The 21231-nt window shown below is 41.9% G+C and overlaps 1 protein-coding gene and 1 pseudogene across 12 annotated transcripts in view; one reads left to right on the plus strand and one right to left on the minus strand.

Annotated features, from left to right (window-relative positions):
• The window catches only part of CREBRF (CREB3 regulatory factor), an 80718-nt gene that overhangs the window by 9556 nt on the left and 49931 nt on the right, over window positions 1-21231 (plus strand). For 6 of the 12 annotated variants that reach the window (XM_054556243.1, XM_054556244.2, XM_063724400.1 and 3 more), the window contains 3 exons: window positions 12212-12320; window positions 14213-14418; window positions 20152-20277. In XM_054556243.1, the coding sequence (XP_054412218.1) occupies window positions 14410-14418; window positions 20152-20277 (135 nt within the window). In that variant the 5' untranslated portion in view covers window positions 12212-12320; window positions 14213-14409. Of the gene's footprint in view, window positions 1-12211; window positions 12321-14212; window positions 14433-20151; window positions 20278-21231 lie in introns of all 12 variants that reach the window. The other 6 variants (XM_054556242.1, XM_024246983.2, XM_054556245.1 and 3 more) reach the window with 2 other exon arrangements.
• LOC100437747 (cell division control protein 42 homolog) lies at window positions 18896-19898 on the minus strand (annotated as a pseudogene).

A 21231-nucleotide genomic window follows, 5' to 3' on the forward strand; every position in this document is an offset into this window, starting at 1 on the left:
GCACCTGGCCCCTTTGGGTTTCTCTTTGCCCCTACCTTTACTTTTTATTTGCTTTATTGTATTTTTTATTTTTTTGAGATGGGGTTTTGCTGTGTTGCCCAAGCTGGCCTCAAACTCCCGGTGTCAAACAATCCCATCTCAGCCTCCTGAGTAGCTCAGGCTGCAGGTGTGTGCCACCTCTCATTATCTTTTATTTAAAAGCAAAACAAAATAAATTTTTCCACACTATCTGCTTATTTTACATATAAATAGCAAAATAAGTTGATTCCCTCTTGGGAAATCTTGTAAGATCAACTAGCTTTTGATACCTGTTCAAAGACTATCCATTTTTGTGAATTTCTTTTTATGAAACATTTTCCTTTGTATTCAAAGATGCTACTTCTTCAAAGGCCACAGTGTAGAATGTGACTGCCTATGTGCCCTGTTTTCTATTTCTTATGCACCTACAAATTGTTCGATAACAAAGTCCAATTCACCTTTTTCCTAAAGCTTTTCCAAACTTTCCCAGGTAGTATTCTTCTCGGTAGTTGTCTATTATTTTGTAAACACCTCTTTTTAAAATTCAGCTTTATTGAATTATAATTTATGTAAAAGAAAATTCAACCAATTTTGATTTTTGACAAATACATGCTGTCATCTAACCACTGTTATATCTGTAACATTTTTATCACCACAGAAAGTTCCTCATGCCCCTTTTGTTCAGTTCTCCTGCACTCGCCCTTGGCTCCAGTCACTGATTTGCTTTGTATCACTATTGTTTTGTCTTCTCTGGAATTTCATATAAATCTTTTGGTAGAATGTGTTGTCTTTTGAGTCTGACTTCTTTTAGTTAACATTGATTTTGAGATACTCATATTGTGTCGTATATTCATTGAATCTTTTTTTTTTTTTTTTGGAGACAGGGTCTCATTCTGTTGCCCAGGCTGAGTGCAGTGGTGTGATAATGACTCATTGTATCCTTGACTTCCTGGGCTAGAGTGATCCTCCTTCCTCAGCCTCACGAGTATCTGGGACTACAGGTGCCATCATCATGCCTGATTAATTTTTGATTTTTTGCGGAGATGGGGTTTTGTCATGTTTCCCAGGCTGGTCTGGAACTCTTGGTTGCAAGCAGTCTTCCTGCCTTAGCCTCCCAAAGTGCTGGGATTACAGGTGTGAGCCACCTTTCTCAGCCTGAGCCACCATGCTCGGCCTGAGCCTTTGTCATTGTATGGACATACCACAATTTATCTGTTTACCAGCTGGTAGACATTTGCATTGCTTCCAGATTTTAGGCTATTATAAATAAAATGGCTTTAAATATTCATGTACAAGTCTTTTAGATATCTCTTTTAACATTCATTACATTTTATTTGGAAGTTGAGTTGCAGAGCTGTCAACAGTGAACACCCAACATTCATAAATAGGCATTTTGCTAGTTCTGTGGTTTTGAGCATCTTTCAGCTTAGATTCGTAATCTGTAAAATGGGACTGGGTGGAGATTCAAGCAAGCTAGAGAGCACAGGCCAATTTAAAGAGGATACCTCTTTTTAGTTCAAGTGATCATCTTTCTGGGAATATATACCCAATGTCAGTTCTAATTTTTTCCCCTAAAAGAGTGGTATTTGAGATCATACATCAAATTTTATATGAAATTTCATGTGAAATATAAATACTGGTAGTTACAATTTAAAAAACACGAATGCAACTGATTTGCAACTGAACACAACTGATTTGTGGGCGTTGATTACTTGCTGCATTAAATCTTCAGTTAATTGGCCGGGTGCCGTGGCTCACACCTGTAATCCCAGCACTTTGGGAGGCTGAGGCGGGCGGATCAAGAAGTCAGGAGATCGAGACCATCTTGGCTAACGCAGTGAAACTCCGTCTCTACTAAAAATACAAAAAATAAGCCAGGCGTGGTGGCGGGTGCCTGTAGTCCCAGCTACTCGGGAGGCTGAGGCAGGAGAATGGCGTGAACCCAGAAGGTGGAGCTTGCAGTGAGCCAAGATCACTCCACTGCACTCCAGCCTGGGCGACAGAGCGAGACTCCGCCTCAAAAAAAAAAAAAAAAAATCTTCAGTTAATTTTGTCTTCTGTTTTAAAATGTATATCCTCTCAGTAGAGTGCACTTGTTAGGTCCTTTTTACCTTAGTTTTATAGCTTAGCATAATAACTTGCTGGTTGTCAAAATTCCCAAGTTAAAAACTAATGAGTTACTGTAAATTTTATTCTTTCGTCTGATTGGAAGGATATTAAGAATACTGACTGCCTGATGGAGGAGTGGAACTAGGTTCTGGTTACTCTATGTACTTCTCCTCTGATAGCTGCTGATTATATTCAGTGCTATGTTTTCTCAGCAGTTGGAATAATCTGCCTTACTTGTTTGATTTATCTCAACACTTTTGAGACAAGTATGGTATAGATTAAACTCTGCGTGTCTCTTTATTAGAAACTATGCAAGGTGTTACAGATATACACATAAATTTTATATCACTCTATTTCCTCAAATTGCCCAGAACCATTTGGTGAAGCCAGTATAATGAACTATGAAAAAGTGATAAATTATATGTAATTGTTTGAACAATAAAGTGCAATAATCTTTCTAAAGAGGCCTTTTCCCCTTTATCTGCCATTTGTTTATTGTGTATAGAGATGACTAGTTTGCAGCTTTATGAATGACTTTGTGAGTCCAGAGATTCTTTTGCTGATTAAACCAGCATAATTGACATACACCCTCATAAGCCTGGGGGCAAGGGTGTTAAGTGTCCTGTGTTGCCTGAGTATCCCATATTCACCCTGGTTCTAGCTTGGTGGAATGTGGAATTTAGACAATTTAGGATTTTGAGTGGGCCAGGCGCGGTGGCTCACGCCTGTAATCCCAGCACTTTGGGAGGCTGAGGCAGGCGGATTGCCTGAGCTCAGGAGTTCGAGACTAGCCTGGGCAACACGGTGAAACCCCATCAGTACTGAAAAAAAAAAAATTAGCTGGGCGTGGCGGCGTGCGCCTGTAGTCCCAGCTACTCAGGAGGCTGAGGCAGGAGAATTGCTTGAACCTGGGAGGCGGAGGTTGATGAGAGCTGAGATCACGCCACTGCACTCCAGCCTGGGCGACAGAGGAATACTCCGTCTCAAAAAACAAAAAAAGAAAAGGATTCTGAGTTGAGACTGGTTTTATACCTTAATAGCAGCAACATCCCAGGAGTATCACATACCAAGGAATAGATCTGAGAATAAAAATAGCCACCATTTATTGAGTGTCTGTTTTGTGCTAGGGCTGGATACTTTATATGTTATTTTATTGTGAATCACAATATCCCCACAAAGTAATGGGGAATTCTTGCATTTATACATTGTATAAAAGTAAGGCAGATGAGAGTCTGGAATGAAATTCTTTTTTTAAAATATATTTCTTTTTTTTTGAGACAGAGTCTCACTTTGTCACCCAGGCTGGAGTGCAGTGCCGCAATCTCTACCTCCCAGGTTCAAGCAATTCCCCCATCTCAGCCTCCTGAATACCTGGGATTACATGTGCGCCACCACACCCGGCTAATTTTTGTATTGTTAGTAGAGATGGGGTTTCACCATGTTGGCCAGGCTGGTCTCGAACTCCTGACCTCAAGTGATCCATCCACCTTAGCCTCCCAAAGTGCAGGGATTACAGGCATGAGCCACCATGCCTGACCATGAAATTCAAAATATTCACTTACAATGCATAACCTTTTACCTAGAGTTTGTTCCTCATAGAGCAAGCTTTTTAGGAATGTTAGAGCCAAAGAGGCACCGAGCTTTTCTCAGTGTTAAAAGAGATGACTGCAAAACCACGTTCAAATAACCTCTGTACTGGCTATTATATAGTTTATGCTGGTGGTATTAGCCTGTTTCACAGTAGGAAGGAATTTGAAGATTATCTCTAGTATATTTCATGCTGCTTTTGAAAAGGTGCCAAATCTGAGAAAGGAGGAAGGAAACAATTTTTTTTTTTTTTTGAGACGGAATCTCTCTTGTAGTTTAGGCTGGAATGCAGTGGCGTGATCTCGGCTTACTGCAACCTGCACCTCCCGAGTTCAAGCAATTCTCATGCCTCAGCCTCCTGAGCAGCTGGGACTACAGGTGTGCGCCACCACGCCCAGCTAATTTTTGTCTTTTCAGTAGAGACAGGGTTTCGCCATGTTGACCAGGCTGGTCTTGAACTCCTGATCTCAAGTGGTCTGTCTGCCTTGGCCTCCCAAAGTGCTGGGATTATAGGCAGTGAACCACTGTGCCTTGCCCCTACAATGAATTTTGAAGAAGAGCTCAAATCCTTGCTAACAGCAGCATCAAAGTTGTTAGAGTGTGTGAAGAATGTCTGGTGTCACTGGAATCCTGCTGTGTGCTCCAGTGCATTCTCGCTTGCACCACTGCCTGTTTTCATGCCGCTGCCATTAATTGTACTGTTGTCTTTTTAACAGTTGATAGATCTCCGCAGAACAGCTTAGAAAACAAAGTGTTTCTTTAAAACTTAAATCTTTAACATCCTACATAAAATATTTTGTTTTACTATGGTGAGTTTATCTTCCTGCTTTGTAGTTTAAAATATTAAAATAAAATAATGACAAGGGAGAGAACAATATAACATGTATCGGTCCAGTGCCTGAATTCAGTTGATTTAAATTAAATTTAATTCTACTTCTTTCTCTGTCCTCTCTTCCCTAGATAATAATTATATCAGGTCTTTAAAATGGACTAAAATTTAAATACCGCTCTTCTTGGAAATTAAAAAAAATTCAGGAGTACAATTTTTCATATTTTTACTATATGATACTACAGTGGTTCAAGACTCAATTTAACAAACTAAGATGCTTTGGAGCACATAAAAGATGCTCAATAAATATATATTGAATAATTGACTTTTTTTGTAATGTCCTCATTGTGAAGAGCGCCACACCTTTGATTCCTTATCCAGAAGGACATGTGGTCTTAGGGGATTTTCCCATTCATTTTCAGCTATCTCTTGTGTGGATGACCGCTCGGAAAGGCATTGCTTTTGGCACTGTAGTGAAATAGATGTGAGATATGATGGTCATTCTCAAAGATGTCACAGTCTGGTAGTGGAAGCAAGGGAATAGGAGAGAAGAGGAAAAATATGAGCTAAGACATGAAGGTCAGAGTCTCACTACTGGAAGTTCTTAGTGGAGTAAAGTGGGATTGTAACTATCTTGAGGATTAGGGGAAATGGTAAAATCAGTCTAATATTAGACTTAAGAGTAGTGGAAGACAGAGTTGGAAAGATAGTGTCATTGTGTATGAGTATTTTTGTTTGTTTGTTTGAGATGGAGTTTTGCTTTTGTTGCCCAGGCTGGAGTGCAGCGGCATCATCTCGCATCACTGCAACCTCTGCCTCCTGGGTTCAAACGATTCTCCTCCCTCAGCCTTCTGAATAGCTGGGATTACAGGTGTGAGCCACCACGCCCAGCTAATTTTTTGTATTTTTTTTTTTTAGTAGAGATGGGGTTTTATGATGTTGGCCAGGCTGGTCTCACACTCCTGACCTCAGGTGATCCACCCATCTTGGCCTCCCAAAGTGCAGGGATTACAGGCATGAGCTGCCGTACCCAGCCTTGTTTTTGTTTTTTTAAGAGACTAGGTCTCACTTTGAGGGCCAAGCTGCTCTCAAACTCCTGGGCTCAAGTGATCCTCCTGCCTCAGCCTCCCAAAGTGCTGGGATTACAGGTATGAGCCACTTGTGTCTGGCCTAAGGTCTGAGTAGTTTGGACATTATCCAAGAAACGTATGGGAGTTGCTGATGACTTTGGAGCACAATGTTAATATGATGTGTGGTAGGTTAGAAAGAATAATTTTATCTTATATTAATAATTATTTTAGGCTGGGTGTGGTGGCTCATGCCTGTAATCCCAGCACTTTGGGAGGCCAAGGTAGGTGATTGCTTGAGCCCAGAAGTTCGAGACCAGCCTGGGCAACATGGTGAAACCCTCTCTACAAAAAAAAAAAAAAAAATGCAGTAATTAGCCAGGCATGGTGGCATGTGCCTGTATTCCCAGCTACTCGGGAGGCAGAAGTGGGAGGGCTGCTTGAGCCTGGAAGGTGGAAGTTGCAGTGAGCTGAGATCACATCACTCCAGTGTAGGTGACAGAGCAAGACCCTGTCTCAAAAAATTATTTTAATAATTTTCATTAATTTTTAATAATCATTAAATTTAAATTTTTTCCTTTTTTTTAAGAGACAGAGTCTCACACTGTTGCCCAGGCTGAAGTGCAGTGGCACAATCATAGCTCACTACAGTCTTGAACTCCTGAGCTCAAGTTATCCTCCTGCCTCAGCCTCCTGAGTAGCTGGGACTATAGGCATGTGCCACCATGCCTAATTTTTTTATCTTTTTTTTTTTTTTTTTTTTTTAAGACAGTGTCTTGCTCTGTCGCCCAGGCTGGAGTGCAGTGGCGCAATCTGGGCTCACTGCAAGCTCTGCCTCCCCGGTTCACGCCATTGTCCTGCCTTAGCCTCCTGAGTAGCTGTTACTACAGGCGCTGGCCACCACGCCCGGCTAATTTTTTTTGTTTATTAGTAGAGACGAGGTTTCACCATGTTAGCCAGGATGGTCTCCATCTCCTGACCTCGTGATCTGCCTGCCTCGGCCTCCTAAAGTGCTGGGATTACAGGCGTGAGTCACCACGCCCAGCCGCCTGGCTAATTTTTACTTTTTTTGTTTTTTTTTTTTTTTTTTGTAGAGACAGGGTCTCACGATGTTTCCAAGACCGGTCTCGAACTCCTGACCTCAATTAATCCTCCTGCCTCGGCTTCCCAAAGTGCTAGGATTATTGGCATAAGAATAATTTTAAAATGGGGCATAAGAACTCAAGAGAGGGAGAGGAGGATAGAGACAGGAAGACTATAGGGCAAATATTAGAATGGTAAATATAAGATGATGAGGACCAAGTAAGGGTTGAAAAAGAGGGAAGGGCAAAGTCAAACAGATGCATTTATGCTCAGTACAAGGTAAGTGATCTGTATATCTTTGTTAAAAAGAATTGGTATGATTTAACAAAGTGAGTAGGGGAGGAGGATTTAAAGAGTGAAGGCTGAAATCAGCCTTCTATCCCTGAATGTCAGAGAGTGATAGTATTATTGACAGAATAGGAATGTTTGGATGGGGAGATGGCATGTTGTATCTGCAGTGGTGGAATGTGAACACGGAGATATCCACATCTCAGATGATAGAGCTCATGCATGCACATGTTTAGGTTCAAAATGTAGATTTGCGAGTCCTTTAGAAATGATCTCTGAGGCCCAAAGAGTAGAGATAGTCTTTGTGACAATAGGTTTGCTTGGAGGCATCCATTTACTGAATGACCTTGGACAAATCTCTTACCCTTGCTGTACTTTTTATTTATTAATGTAAAAAGGGTTGGACAGGGACTAGGGGATAGTAGTTATCCTGATACCAAGACTATATTACCTAGATGTTTTATCAAAATACTGGTCCTTGTTACTTCACCAAGTTGTTTTATCAAATGACAGGGTATAGAAATGTACTTTAATCTGTAAACAGCTACACAGATACATACAAACTGAATATTTTGTCCCCAGTGGTAATCAAAGTTGGCTAGGATTAGAAATGCATCCTCTGGTTCTGTCTAAACTTGTTCCGTGCTCTTACTCTTGTGCTCTGAACAACTTAATTGACAGATATCAAGGCTGCAGAAAGCCCCCAATACCTTGCAATTGATAGTTTTCAGAAATAAAAAGTAGTCCTTCCCATTCAACTCAGATTAATCCAGACACTTGCTTTAATAGTCTTTTTAGGGCTGGGCGCAGTGGCTTACGCCTGTAATCCCAGCACTTTGGGAGGCCGAGGTGGGCAGATCACGAGGTCAGGAGATCGAGACCATCCTGGTTAATATGGTGAAACCCCATCTCTACTAAAGATACAAAAAATCAGCTGGGCATGGTGGTGGGCGCCTGTAGTCCCAGCTACTCGGGAGGCTGAGGCAGGAGAATTGCTTGAACCCAGGAGGCGGAGGTTGTAGTGAGCTGAGATTGCGCCACTGCGCTCCAGCCTGGTGACAGAGCGAGACTCTGTCTAAAAAATAAAAAATAAAAATAAATAAATAAATAAATAAATAGTTTTCTTTTTGGCCGGGCGCGGTGGCTCATGCCTGCAATCCCATCCCTTTGGGAGGCTGAGTAGATCACCTGAGGTCAGGAGTTTGAGACCAACGTGACCAACATGATGAAAACCCATCTCTACTAAAAATACGAAATTAGCCGGGTGTTGTGGCACATGCCTGTAATCCCACTACTTGGGAGGCTGAGGCAGGAGAATGGCTTGAACCCTGGAGGTGGAGGTTGCAGTGAGCTGAGATCACACCATTGCACTCCAGCCTAGGCAACAAGAGCGAAACTCTGTCTCAAAAAAAAAAAGTCTTCTTCCTTATTGGTTCCCAAAGAGCTTTGACTAAGCTCCCATATGTTGTCCCTGTAACCCAAAGATTAAAGTTGGATAGGAGCCTTTGGAAAGGAATTGAACAAAATTGTAACTGAGAGTTCTTCTGTCTTCCTCTAACATGGCATTCTAAGAAGAGATCACTTTTGAGATTTAGTATATCCTCTTTGCTTTTTAAGATTTTCAGTAAAAGGTGGTTTTAGTTATTTTGTTTAATTACATTTTTTGTGGCAGAGCTAATTCACCTCCCATATTTTATTTTTTATTTTTTAAAATTTTTATTTATTTTTATATTTTATTTTCCGAGACAGAGTCTCACTCTGTTGCCCAGGCTGGAATGCAGTGGCGTGATCTCAGCTCACTGCAACTTCCACCTCTGGGGTTCAAGTGATTCTTCTGCCTCAGCTGCCCAAGTAGCTGGGACGACAAGTGCGCACCACCATGCCTGGCTAATTTTTGTATTTTTAGTAGAGAGGGGGTTTCGCCATGTTGGCCAGGCTGGTCTCGAACTCCTGACCGCACGTGATCTGCCTGCCTCATCCTCGCAAAGTGTTGGGATTACAGGCATGAGCCACCATGCCTGGCCACCTCCCATATTTTAAAAACTCTCTGAGTGCGAGGATAAAAGACTATTGGATTGATCAGGTATACAGAGTTTGCAAGGTGGTATGGCAAAAGGATCACAGATTCTTACAAGGTCATTATAAGTACTTCTTTGGCTAGGAAAATGATCTTTTTTCACCCAATCTGAGAGAAAAGATACACCATCTTCCTTACTTTCCTCTTTTCCCATTGTCCTTCCTTAAAGACTAGCAGCAGCAGAATTTGGAAAATAAATAATGGGCATGTTTTGCTAATAATCGTGACAAACTATAATAATCTGTTTTGAATTTTACTTGCCTGTTTCTAAATTTTGGAGTCTAGAGAACTGCTATCAAAGGGTAAAATATAGTGATTCACTTGTAGTTTTGGTTACAGGTTTCATATTACATAATAAAGGGAGAACTTGAGCCCCACCTTTCTCCCAGTGTATTCCTTGCATAGGCAACCTCTGCTGCTTAAATGTTTTGGAGACTTTGGGATATCTGATTTCAACTGTACCGTGAAACAGGTAGTGGCTTGACTTAGTAAGCATCTGAAGGTCTGTTTTGTTCTACTCTTGCAGAGTAGAGTAGTTTTCAAAAGGAAAGGAAAGGAATTGTTGAGTGGGACCTATGAAGTATAGCAGGATGGATAGAATATGAGGCAGATGGGTCCTAGTTTGCTAAAGAGCTTGGGGCAGTCTGTAAGTTGTCTTTCTTGCCAAACAAGGGAGTCATGTGGGGTATACACATTGTATAACCTTTTCAGTCACCAAGGTTGCCTGTCCTTCCTGCCTCCCTGTTTCCTTGCCTCCTTGCCTCCCTTCTTCACTTCCCTTCCTTTCCTGCCTCCCTGTCCACACCCCTCCCTCCCCCTGCCTCTCTCCGTTTCTCTTTCCTTCATTCTTTCCTGCCCTCCTGCCTACTTCCCTGCCTCCTTTCCTTTACCTCCTGCCTTAGTCTGTTTTCTGTTGCTGTAACCACAGATGGGATAATGGATAATTGTAAAGAAAAGAGATTTATTGCTGGGCGTGGTGGCTTATGCTTCAAATCCCAGCATTTTGGGAGGCCGAGGCAGGAAGATCGCTTGAGCCCATGAATTTGAGACCAATCTGGGCAACATAATAAGACCCCATCTCCACAAAAAAAAAAAAAAAAAAGTAATTCAGTAAAAGAAAAGAGATTTATTTGGCTCATGATTCTGAAGACTGGAAAGTCCAAGAACATGACACTGGCATCTGTTGAGGGTCATCCCATAGTAAAAGGCTAGAGGGTGAGAGCACGTAAGACAGAGGAAGTTGAGCTGAATTCATTTTTTCTACCAAGAGCCCACTCCTGTGTCCAGTGATAATGTCATTGATACCTACCTCTTAAAGGGTCCACCTTCCAATACTGTTAGGATGGCAATTAAATTTCAAACATGTTTTGGAGGGGACATTCAAACGGTAGCATCTTCCTTGCCTGTCTTCCTTTCTTTCCTTTCTTCCTCTTTCAGCTTTACTGAGGATTAAGCCTTAGGAGAAATGATTTATTTAAATTAGGGGTCATGGCCAGGCATCAGTGGCTCACACCTGTAATCCCAACACTTTAGGAGGACAAGATGGGCAGATCACCTGAGGTCAGGAGTTCGAGACCAGCCTGGCCAACATGGTGAAAACCGGTCTCTACTAAAAATACAAAAACATTAGCCAGGTGTGGTGGTGCTACATGCCTGTAATCCCAGCTACTCAGGAGGCTGAGGCACAGCAATCGCTTGAATCCAGGAGGTGGAGGTTGCAGTGAGCTGAGATCGCACCACTGCATTCCAGCCTGGGGTACAGAGTCAGTCTCAAAAAAAAAAAAAAAAAAAAGATTAGTGTTTAGAACAGTTTCTGCCTCTTAGAATTGTGGATCTGGAACAGTTTAAAGACAACAGAGAGAGGAACAAGATTTCTGGTCACATGAAAGAAATGAGCATGAACCAGCAAAGATTAGGAAAGATCAAAGTAGACCATAGTATATTAACTACATAGCAGTATAAATTTATTGGCTTTTTTTTTTTGAGACTGTGTCTCGCTCTATAGCCCAGGCTACAGTGCAGTGGCACGATGTCGGCTCACTACAACCTCTGCCTCCCAGGTTCAAGCGATTCTCCTGCCTCAGCCTCCCAAGTAGCTGGGACTACAGCCGTGAGCCACCATGCCTGGCTAATTTTTGTATTTTTAGTAGAGTCAGGGTTTCACCATGTTGGCCAGGCTGGTCTCAAATTTCTGACCTCAAGTGACCCACCTGCCTCAGCCTCTCAAAGTGCTGAGATTACAGGTGTGAGCCACCATCCCCGGCCTCCAGAACACTTTTATCATCCCAAACAGAAACTATGTACACTTATTAAAAACTATCCCAGCCCTTAGTAACCTCCATTCTACTCTCTTTCTCTATTCTAAGCACCTCATAAAGCCTGATCATACAATATTTGTCCTTTTGTGTCTATTTTACTTACCATAATGTTTTTAAGGTTCATTCTTTTTGTAGTGTACATCAGAATTTCATTCATTTTCATGGCTGAATAATATTCTGTTGTATTTGCCATATTTTGTTGATCCATTCATCTGTTTGTAGACACTTGAGTTGTGTTTATCTTTTGGCTTTTGTGCATAATGCTGCCATGAACATGAGTGTACACATATCTGTTTGAGGCCCTGCTTTCAACTCTTTTAGGTATATACCTAGGAGTGGAATTGCTAGATCATATGGTAATTGGATTTCGCTTTTTGAAGAAATACCAAACCGTTTCCCACACCAGCTGCAATCCTACCAGCAAATGCACGAGGGCTCTGATTTCTCTATATCCTTGCCAATATTTGTTATTTTCCACTTTTTGGATAATACTCATCCTAATTGGTGTGTCAAAAATGTTTTAACATTTACTGTGATGAATGTGAGATGATTCGGAAGAGCTACTTAACTGTTGTGAGGAACCAGTTTCCTTAAGTTACTAAAAGGGGGCAATGGCTTAAGCCAGTTCCATATAAAAAGAAAGCTGCAGGGATTCTGGCCATCATATACAACATCTCCTTATTCATAAAATACTCTCGTTTACAAAAAGGTTTATATATTTATTATTATTAATGTATAATAAATATATATTTATTATTCGTAAAATACTCTCATTTACAAAGAGGTTTATATATTTCTTGATGTGAAGTTTTTTTTTTTTTTTTTTTCGAGACAGAGTCTCGCTCTGTGGCCTAGGCTGGAGAGCAGTGGTGCGATCTTGGCTCACTGCAAACTCCGCCTCCCGGGTTCATGCCATTCTCCTGCCTCAGCCTCCCAAAGTGCTGGTGAGTATTTTTAGTAGAGATGGAGTTTTTCCATGTTGGCCAGGCTGGTCTTGAACTCCTGACCTCAAGTGATCCACCTGCCTCAGCCTCCCAAAGTGCTGGGGTTACAGGTGTGAGCCATTGCGCCCAGCCGACCCTATTGCTAGTAAGGTTAATTTTTCTGATTTTAAAGGGTATCAGACTTTTCTCCCAGATCCAGGTTTTACGCCAAGATTATACTGGTCCACTTTATTGAACACATGACTTGAATTAGATGCCTTTTGGGAGGCCTAAGTCATAGGTCTAGAAAAAGTGACTGACCTCCTTTCTCATAGGAATCAGGGGAGACAATTAGGGCAATGACTATGACTACATACCAATTGTAGGACGACGGCATGAGGTCACATAAGGAGAACCTGCACAAGAACAGGCCTTTGGCAGGAACAGGGAGCAATCTAGTTATACTGTAGCACTGAATTGAAAAGCATAGTTAACTCTGTTTCTAGGTGGGCACTTGACATTGTTTCCTAGGTTAGACCAGTGAGCTGGGAATGACAGCCCACTGGAGGGAGAGTGCAGCAAAGATCCAGAAAATGCAAATTGTAGTCAGTTTATTGATCTAATTAAGTAGAACAATGATTGAGTCCCTGGGTGTAGTGTTGCTTGCCTGTAATCTCAGCTACTCGGGAGGCTGAGGCAGAAGAATCACTTGAACCCAGGACGTTGAGGTTGCAGTGAGCCAAGACTGGGCCACTGCATTCCAGCCTGGGTGACAGAGTGAGACTCTGTCTTTAAAAAAAAAAAAAAAAAAAAAGGAAATTAATATAATGTACCACTCTAACCCTCTAGCCCAGACAATGTGCTGACTTCAGAAGGCAAATTCAGTGTAAATTGACTGTTTACCAATATAAGAAGTGACACTGCTTCTAGACTGAATTAGATCAAGGATAGGACAGTGGTTCTGAAACTTTAGAGAGGACCACAGTCACCTGGAGGGCGTATTAAAAAACATTGCTGGTACCCACTCCTAGAGGTTCTGTTTTGATTCTGCATTTTAAACAAATTTTTAGGTTGATGCTGATATTAGTACTGCTGATCCTTGGATCATACTTCGAGACCCACTGATCTTGGACAGGAAAATGAAGCGAGTATAACTGTTTAGTTCCTCCTGGTTAAAGTCTTCATGGAGAAGGGAAAAAACACTAACATTTAAGTCTGTACCCTTTCAAAATCCTGTGCCAGATGATTTGTAGTCATTGTTTAACTTAACCCTTGAAACCACTCTGCAAAGCAGTCCCCAGGCCCATTTTCCCTCAAACATACACCTGTTAAAAACTTGCTGGAATAATTCTTTCTTCAATGACAGCTTATACTTATAACTGAAAGAATAATGTTGGCATATACCATTACAAATGTGATTTTATTTAATGTAGAGGATATGTTAAGTTCCATTGCTGACTATTATGTATTCATTACTCTTCTGTTGACTTATGAGAGAGATAAAATGTAGATTAATTTAGCAGTAATGATTATACAATAGATGGAATTAAATTTTGAGATATGTTTTCTCATAAAGAACATAAAGTGAATGAGAGCTTGACTTTAAAAATCAATATATTACATCTTTCAGATCACAGAAAAAATAAGCCTATGTTAATTTTGTGTTTTTTTTTTAATGTTGCCAATTGGTTATTGACCAGCTCTATTTTAGAAAAATACAAGAGGAGGAATGGTAAATTTCAGAATAGTAAGTATTAAGATATGACCAAATCCTTGATAACTCAACCATAAGACTTACTCATTTAAAACACAGTATTCTCTGCTAATATTGTTTTTCAAAAGTCAACTTTTTTTTTGAAACATCAACTTGTTTTTCCTGGAACTCAATGAAGTTACTTTGTGTTGTTTGACAGACAGCATCGCACAGAATTATTTAAAAAAAAAAAAAAAGCAGTGATCCAAGCAATTGAATTGGAAGCACTCTGGGGAAACCTGCTGTTTATTGTGAAAGTCATCTTCGATCTTGGAATTGAAAGTAAAGCTGGAAAGGAATTTACAAACGAGAAAAAAAAGAAGTTTGGAATCGGATTCACAGGATCTGGGCTTGGAAATGCCTCAGGTAAATCATACAGAGTAGGTGCAAAGTTTTATATTTTCCCACTACAGAAAGTCAATACCTTTGACTCTTAAATGAATCTTAACACAACTTTGCATACTACCTTTTTGCGATATCTTATTTCTGATCTCAGCTAGTTTTGAGTACATGTTCTTCCTTCCATTGGCTTCTATTTCTTACTTTGCTATCACTTGAAGTTTAATGAGTTCTACATAGGTGGTATGATAAATAGGTAGAAGGTGGACAGATCTGCTGGCTTCATGGGACAAAACCAACTCCCCTGAAAATTAGTCTGCCACAGCAATCCCATTTCTATCTCCTCACTCTTCCTATTTCCCAATTCTTACCTTTCATTTATGCTAGCTGAATTTAGAAGTAATTAAGAGGAAATAGTGAGAGACTTCAGGCTCCCTCCCCCAACCCCTCTCATCTCTCGCTTTCTCGTGGACACACACACATAACCTATGTGTGCACATGTAAATATCTCCCCACAAAATATATCTAAGAATGATTGTATCTGTTTATATTATGGCAGCTACTCTGAATTGATCAGTTTTGGTTTGAGGCAATCACTGAGACAATCAGTGAAGCCCTGTTAGTCCCCATTCTGCTTATCTAAACTCCTCCTTTTCTTCTCCAGTGTTTAAGCTCTTGCCCCTCCCCTGTTTGTTTCAGTGCTGGGGAGAAACCTAGAAGTAATGAGTGGGCAGGGACTCTTGGGTGGCTTTTTGTGTTGCCATACCAAGCTATCCCTTGAGCACAGGGAATCAACAATTTGCTGAGATTGTCTGGTGACTCGGAGACAGGCAGAAGAGGCAAAGAAAGGGGACTTGGTAATGGATATTGAAAAGACCAGCGGCTGGCTGGGCACAGTGGCTCACGCCTGTAATCCCAGCACTTTGGGAGGCTGAGACAGGGGGATCACAGGTCAGGAGATCAAGACCAGCCTGGCCAACATCATGAAACCGTGTCTTTACTAAAAATACAAAAATTAGCTGGGTGTGGTGGCACGCGCCTGTAATCCCAGCCGCTCTGGAGGCTGAGACAGGAGAATTGCTTGAACCTGGGAGGCAGAGGTTGCAGTGAGCCAAAATCATGCCATTGCACTCCAGCCTGGGGACAGAGCGAGCTCTGTCTCAAAAAAGAAAAAAAAAAAAAAAAAAGAACAGCTGCCTACCCCAACCTCTGTGACAGATGGACTGCATATACCCTTTTAGAGTGGTTACCCATTCAAGGTTTAGTTTTTTTTTTGTTTGTTTGTTTTTTTAGCTGGAGTTTCGCTCTGTTGCCCAGGCTGGAGTGCAGTGGTGCAATCTTGGCTCACTGCAAGCTCCACCTCCCGGGTTCACACCGTTCTCCAGCCTCAGCCTCCCAAGTAGCTGGGACTACAGGTGCCCGCCACCACGCCTGGCTAATTTTTTGTATTTTTAGTGGAGACGGGGTTTCACCGTGTTAGCCAGGATGGTCTTGATCTCCTGACCTCGTGATCCGCCCGCCTTGGTCTCCCAAAGTGCTGGGATTACAGGCGTGAGCCACTGCGCCCGGCCGAGGTTTAGTTTTATATTACTTGAATTTGGGGCTTAAATTTTAGACTTATTTTCTCAAGCTAACTTTTTCTAGGAAGAAAGGTTCTGCAGGCCTGGAAATGTTGGGGGAAGATAAGAGAAAGAAAAAAAAAATAAGATGGGACGTACCAATGAAGAAAAATACGATGAGAGGGTCTATGAAAAGTCCAGTTTGTGAAAGATAGAAAGTATATGAAAAGAATAAGCAAATAGATTAATACCATTTAAAAACATTTCTGCAGAAACTTGAAAAAAAAAAGAGAAAAAACTAAAAAAGAGAAATTTCTGGCCGGTTGGCAGTGGCTCATATCTGTAATCCCAGAACTTTGGGAGGCCAAGGCGGGCGGATCACTTGAAGTCAGGAGTTTGAAACCAGCCTGACCAACATGGTGAAACCCCGTCTCTACTAAAAATACAAAAATTAGGCCAGGCGTGGTGGTGCGCACCTGTAGTCTCAGCTACTGGGAAGGCTGAGGCAGGAGAATTGCATGAACCCGGGAGGGGGAGGTTGCAGTGAGCCAAGATCACGGCACTGCACTCAAGCCTGCGTGACAGAGCGAGACTCTGTCTCAAAAAAAAAAAAAATCCGGGTGTAGTGGCTTGCACCTGTAATCCCAGCACTTTGGGAGGCTGAGACAGGCTGATCACTTGAGGTCAGGAGTTAGACCAGCCTGGCCAACATATAGTGAAACCCCATCTCTACTAAAAAATATAAAAATTAGCTGGACATGGTGGCGCCTGCCTGTAGTCCCAGCTACTTGGGAAGCTGAGGCAGGAGAATCGCTTGAACACTGGAGGTGGAGGTTGCAGTGAGCTGAGATTGTGCCAACAGAGCGAGACTCTGTCTCTCCAAAATAAATAAATAAATAAATAAATAAATAAATAAAAAGAAAGAAATTTTTTATTCTTTCTCATTCTCTTTCTTCATCTCAGTTAGATTTCAAAGTGAGGCCTTTCTATTATTTGACCCACTTTAGGAGGGTGAGCCCAGACTTGACTCTGGAGGGATTTGTATAGATGTTAAAATGTAAAAAGAAGATAGAGAAAAAACAAGAAGGAGAATTAATGCTGGGTCCCAAGTCTTTTTTTTCCCCTTTACTTATTATGGAATGGACTGTGCCCTTTTCAGGAATCAGGATTAAGGCTACAGAGTTCATGCCCAAGTTACTGGGTCTTACCAAGGAGATTTTTGGGTATTTAGTTGATTCTGTTTCCATTACGTTCCTGCAGGCATTGGTTGTACTAGACAGTGATGCCCAAATTGTCTTCCAGCTTGCTTTGGAAAATAAGACATGAGACTCACTTAGAACCACAGAATGAGAGTGATTTGCTGTATCTGCAGACCCTAGGAAAAGACGGAATTCTCTACTGATAGTTAAAATAGTGTTGTTAGACAAGGATTTGAAGAAATGTTATATAGCTAAGTGAAAGTACTCGATAGGTGCTGTATGGTGACTGGTAGCTAAATAAGCTTTACTTTCTAGAAGATATTAATTGCTGCTCTATATTTTTTCAATTTTTTTTGACAGGGAAAACATTTTTTTAAATTACAAACTCAATTTATTTGGTGTATTTCAAAGGTGCAATACTTTTCTTCATGTATCAGTGAAAGAAGTTAGAAATTAACTTCCAAAAAAATCAGCAAATGGCAGACAAATGTCTGTGAAAGTCACAGTCACATATAGTGTGGCCTAGAAAACAGAGGGGCAAGACAGGCTTCACCCACTTTCATGAGTTTCATCAAATACTGGATCTACTCAAGGGTGGAAAGCAAAGGCAACTTTCAAAAAGGATATGTTATTAAATGAGGCATTTACTATACTCCTTCCTGAGAGCACCAGATAGGGAACATGTTTTCTAAACTAGATCTAGGAAGTGGATCCGTCCTCCTCCCCTTAAGGGCTATCTACTGGTTAATGAATTAAAAAAACAAGACTGAAAAACAAACTGCACACATACTCCCCTACAAAAAAGAGGAGGAAAAACAACAACAACAACAACACACCAAGATGTCCCAGATTACTCTCCAGGGTAGAACCAGGGAACAGCTTCAACAATTCCAATTAGTTTGTTACAGAGTCATCCATAAGCATGCCTTGCTTTTAAACAAATAATAATAAAGTTTTAAAACCACAAAACGAAAACTGCTACTAATCACTTTTCTGACGATACACAATTACTCAAAATTAACTAGTACTGGGAGGGAGAAGGGGGGACCATACCTATGGGCCTTGTCCCACACAAGTGCATGTGGGTAGGTACACGGCATTTGTCATTATTGGAAAAATGAATTTTTTTCATTTTTATTTTTATTTATTTATTTTTGAGACAGAGTCTCGCTCAGTCGCCCAGGCTGGAGTGCAGTGGCACGATCTCGGCTCACTGCAAGCTCCACCTCCCGGGTTGACGCCATTCTCTTGCCTCAGTCTCCCGAGTAGCTAGGACTGCAGGTGCCCGCCACCACACCCGGCTAATTTTGTCTTTGTATTTTTAGTAGAGACGGGGTTTCACCATGTTAGCCAGGATGGTCTCGATCTCCTGGCCTCGTGATCCACCTGCCTTGGCCTCCCAAAGTGCTGGGATTACAGGTGTGAGCCACTGCACCTGGCCTATTTTTTATTTTTTGAGATGGAGTTTCGCTCTTGTTGCCCAGGCTGGAGTGCAATGGCACAATCTCGGCTTACTGCAGCCTCCACCTCCTGAGTTCAAGCGATTCTCCTGCCTCAGCCTCTTGAATATCTGGGATTACAGGTGCGTACCACCACACCTGACTAATTTTCTTATTTTTAGTAGAGACAGGGTTTTGCCATATTGGCCAGCCTGGTCTCGAACTCCTGACCTCAGGTAATCTGCCTGCCTTGGCTTCCCAAAATGCTGGGATTACAGGCTTCAGCCACTGTACCCAGCCTGAATTTTAATTTTTAATCTTTAGTTTGATTTAAACACTGCTTTTAGTATGATGTCGACACTAGCTGTGCAGAAAGGGCTCTGGAGAGATGTTCATAGCAGCACACACCTGCGGCTCTAATTCGATTCTGGAGGCTCCAGGGCAGCCAATATTGCATTATCAAATACGTTCTTTTTTTTTTTTTCTTTTTGGAGACAGAGTTTTGCTCTTGTTGCCCAGGCTGGAGTGCAATGGCGAGATCTCAGCTCACTGCAACCTTTGCCTCCCAGGTTCAAGTGATTCTCCTGCCTCAGCCTCCCGAGTAGCTGGGATTACAGGCGCCCGCCACCACGCCCGGCTAATTTTTGTGTTTTTAGTAGAGACAGGGTTTCACCATGTTGGCCAGGCTGGTCTTGAACTCCTGATCTCAGGTGATCTGCCTGCCTCAGCCTCCCAAAGTGCTGGGATTACAGGCATGAGCCACCGCGCCCGGCTGTCAAATACATTCTTTAGGCCTTTCTGTGTGAGTGTAAAACACTCCACATACCTGACGGCCTTCAGGTCACGGGCCAGCTTTTTAGCAGTCTCCAGAGTGATAGGCTTCTGTTTGTTCTTGGCAAGTTTCTCAATAGTAGAGGGATCATCTCTGAGATCAGTTTGGGTCCCAACAAGCAAGAAAGGAGTCTTTGGGACAGTTATCTCAGGCACCCACTTTTTTTCACATTTTCAAATGAAGATGGAGAGACCACTGAAAAACAGACTAGAAATACATCTGTTTGTGGATAACTCAGCAGTCATAATCTGTCATAAACCTTTGCCCTGCAGTATCAAAAATCCAAGAGTGTATGGTTCTCTACCAGTCATAACTGTGACTGCATAGTTGTCAAAAACAGTACGTTATTCCGATGGTAATTTGTTTGTCGTGTAGGATATCAGGAGACATTTTTTGCCAACAGCACTATCACCCACAACACACTTAATTATCTGCATTGCTGAAATAGTTTTGTATCCACTTTAAATATTTCAAATCTGATGTTGACCTCAGCTTCTCCACCAGGGCGTTGGCAGCACTTTACTTTTTCTATTTTTAGGTATTTTCCTAATTTAAGTCTACAGTTCAGTGTTAGCCAAAGCTCTTAAATATACTATACAGTAGAAAAAAAGTATAGAAATGTTTTCTGAAAAGAATAAGTTACTTAGTGGGGGTGGGGTTGGGGCTCATATGTGATAAATTGGTCTCAAAGTAGTCTTTAACTTTCTAAAATAAAAATCACTCTGTTGTAGCCTAGTGTAAGCGGAATGGATCCGCCTTTCGGGGATGCCTTTCGAAGCCACACCTTTTCGGAACAAACTCTGATGAGCACAGATCTCTTAGCAAACAGTTCGGATCCAGATTTCATGTATGAACTGGTAAGCAACATTTTTTTGGTTTTGGTCTTGATTGATTTGGAGTAAAAGTTTGTGGGAGAGTTTTTTATTTATAAATGCCTGAAAAAAAAAAAAAAAGATGTGCTTGGGCCAAGTTTGATTCTTATGATTATACCTAGGGCAATTTTATTTATTTATTTATTTATTTTTGAGACGGAGTCTCACTCTCTTTCTCAGGCTATAGTGCAGTGGTGTGATCTTGGCTCACTGCAGTCTCCACCTCCCAGGTTCAAATGATTCTTCTGCCTCAGCCTCCCAAGCAGCTAGGATTACACGTGTGTGTCACCACATCCGACTAATTTTTTTTTTTTTTTGAGACAGAGTCGGGCTCTGTTGCCCAGGCTGGAGTGCAGTGGTGCGATCTCCGCTCACTGCAACCTCCATCTCCTGGGTTTAAGCTATTCTTCTACCTCAGCCTCCCAAGTAGCTGGGATTACAGCCACCTGGCACCATGCCCAGCTAATTTTTGCATTTTTAATAGGGACAGGGTGTCACCACGTTGGCCAGGCTGATCTCGAACTCCTGACCTCAGGCTATCCACCTGCCTCGGCCTCCGAAAGTCCTGGGATTACAGGCATGAGTCGCTGCGCCCAGCCTAATTTTTGTATTTTTAGTGCAGACAGGGTTTCACCATGTCAGCCAGACAGGTCTTGAGCTCCTGACCTCAGGTGATCTGCCCGCCTCGGCCTCCCAAAATGCTGGGATTACAGGCATGAGCCATCGCACCTGGCCTACATCTAGTAATTTTAAAAGTATGCAGCTGTTGGCTGGGCACGGTGGCTCACGCCTGTAATCCCAGCACTTTGGGAGGCCAAGGCGGGCGGATCATGATGTCAGGAGATTGAGACCATCCTGGCCAACATGGTGAAACTCCGTCTCTGCTAAAAATACAAAAATTAGCTGGGCATGGTGGTGCGCACCTGTAGTCCTAGCTAC

This window comes from Pongo abelii, chromosome 4, assembly GCF_028885655.2.
Source record: "Pongo abelii isolate AG06213 chromosome 4, NHGRI_mPonAbe1-v2.0_pri, whole genome shotgun sequence".
Classification (NCBI taxonomy): domain Eukaryota; kingdom Metazoa; phylum Chordata; class Mammalia; order Primates; family Hominidae; genus Pongo; species Pongo abelii.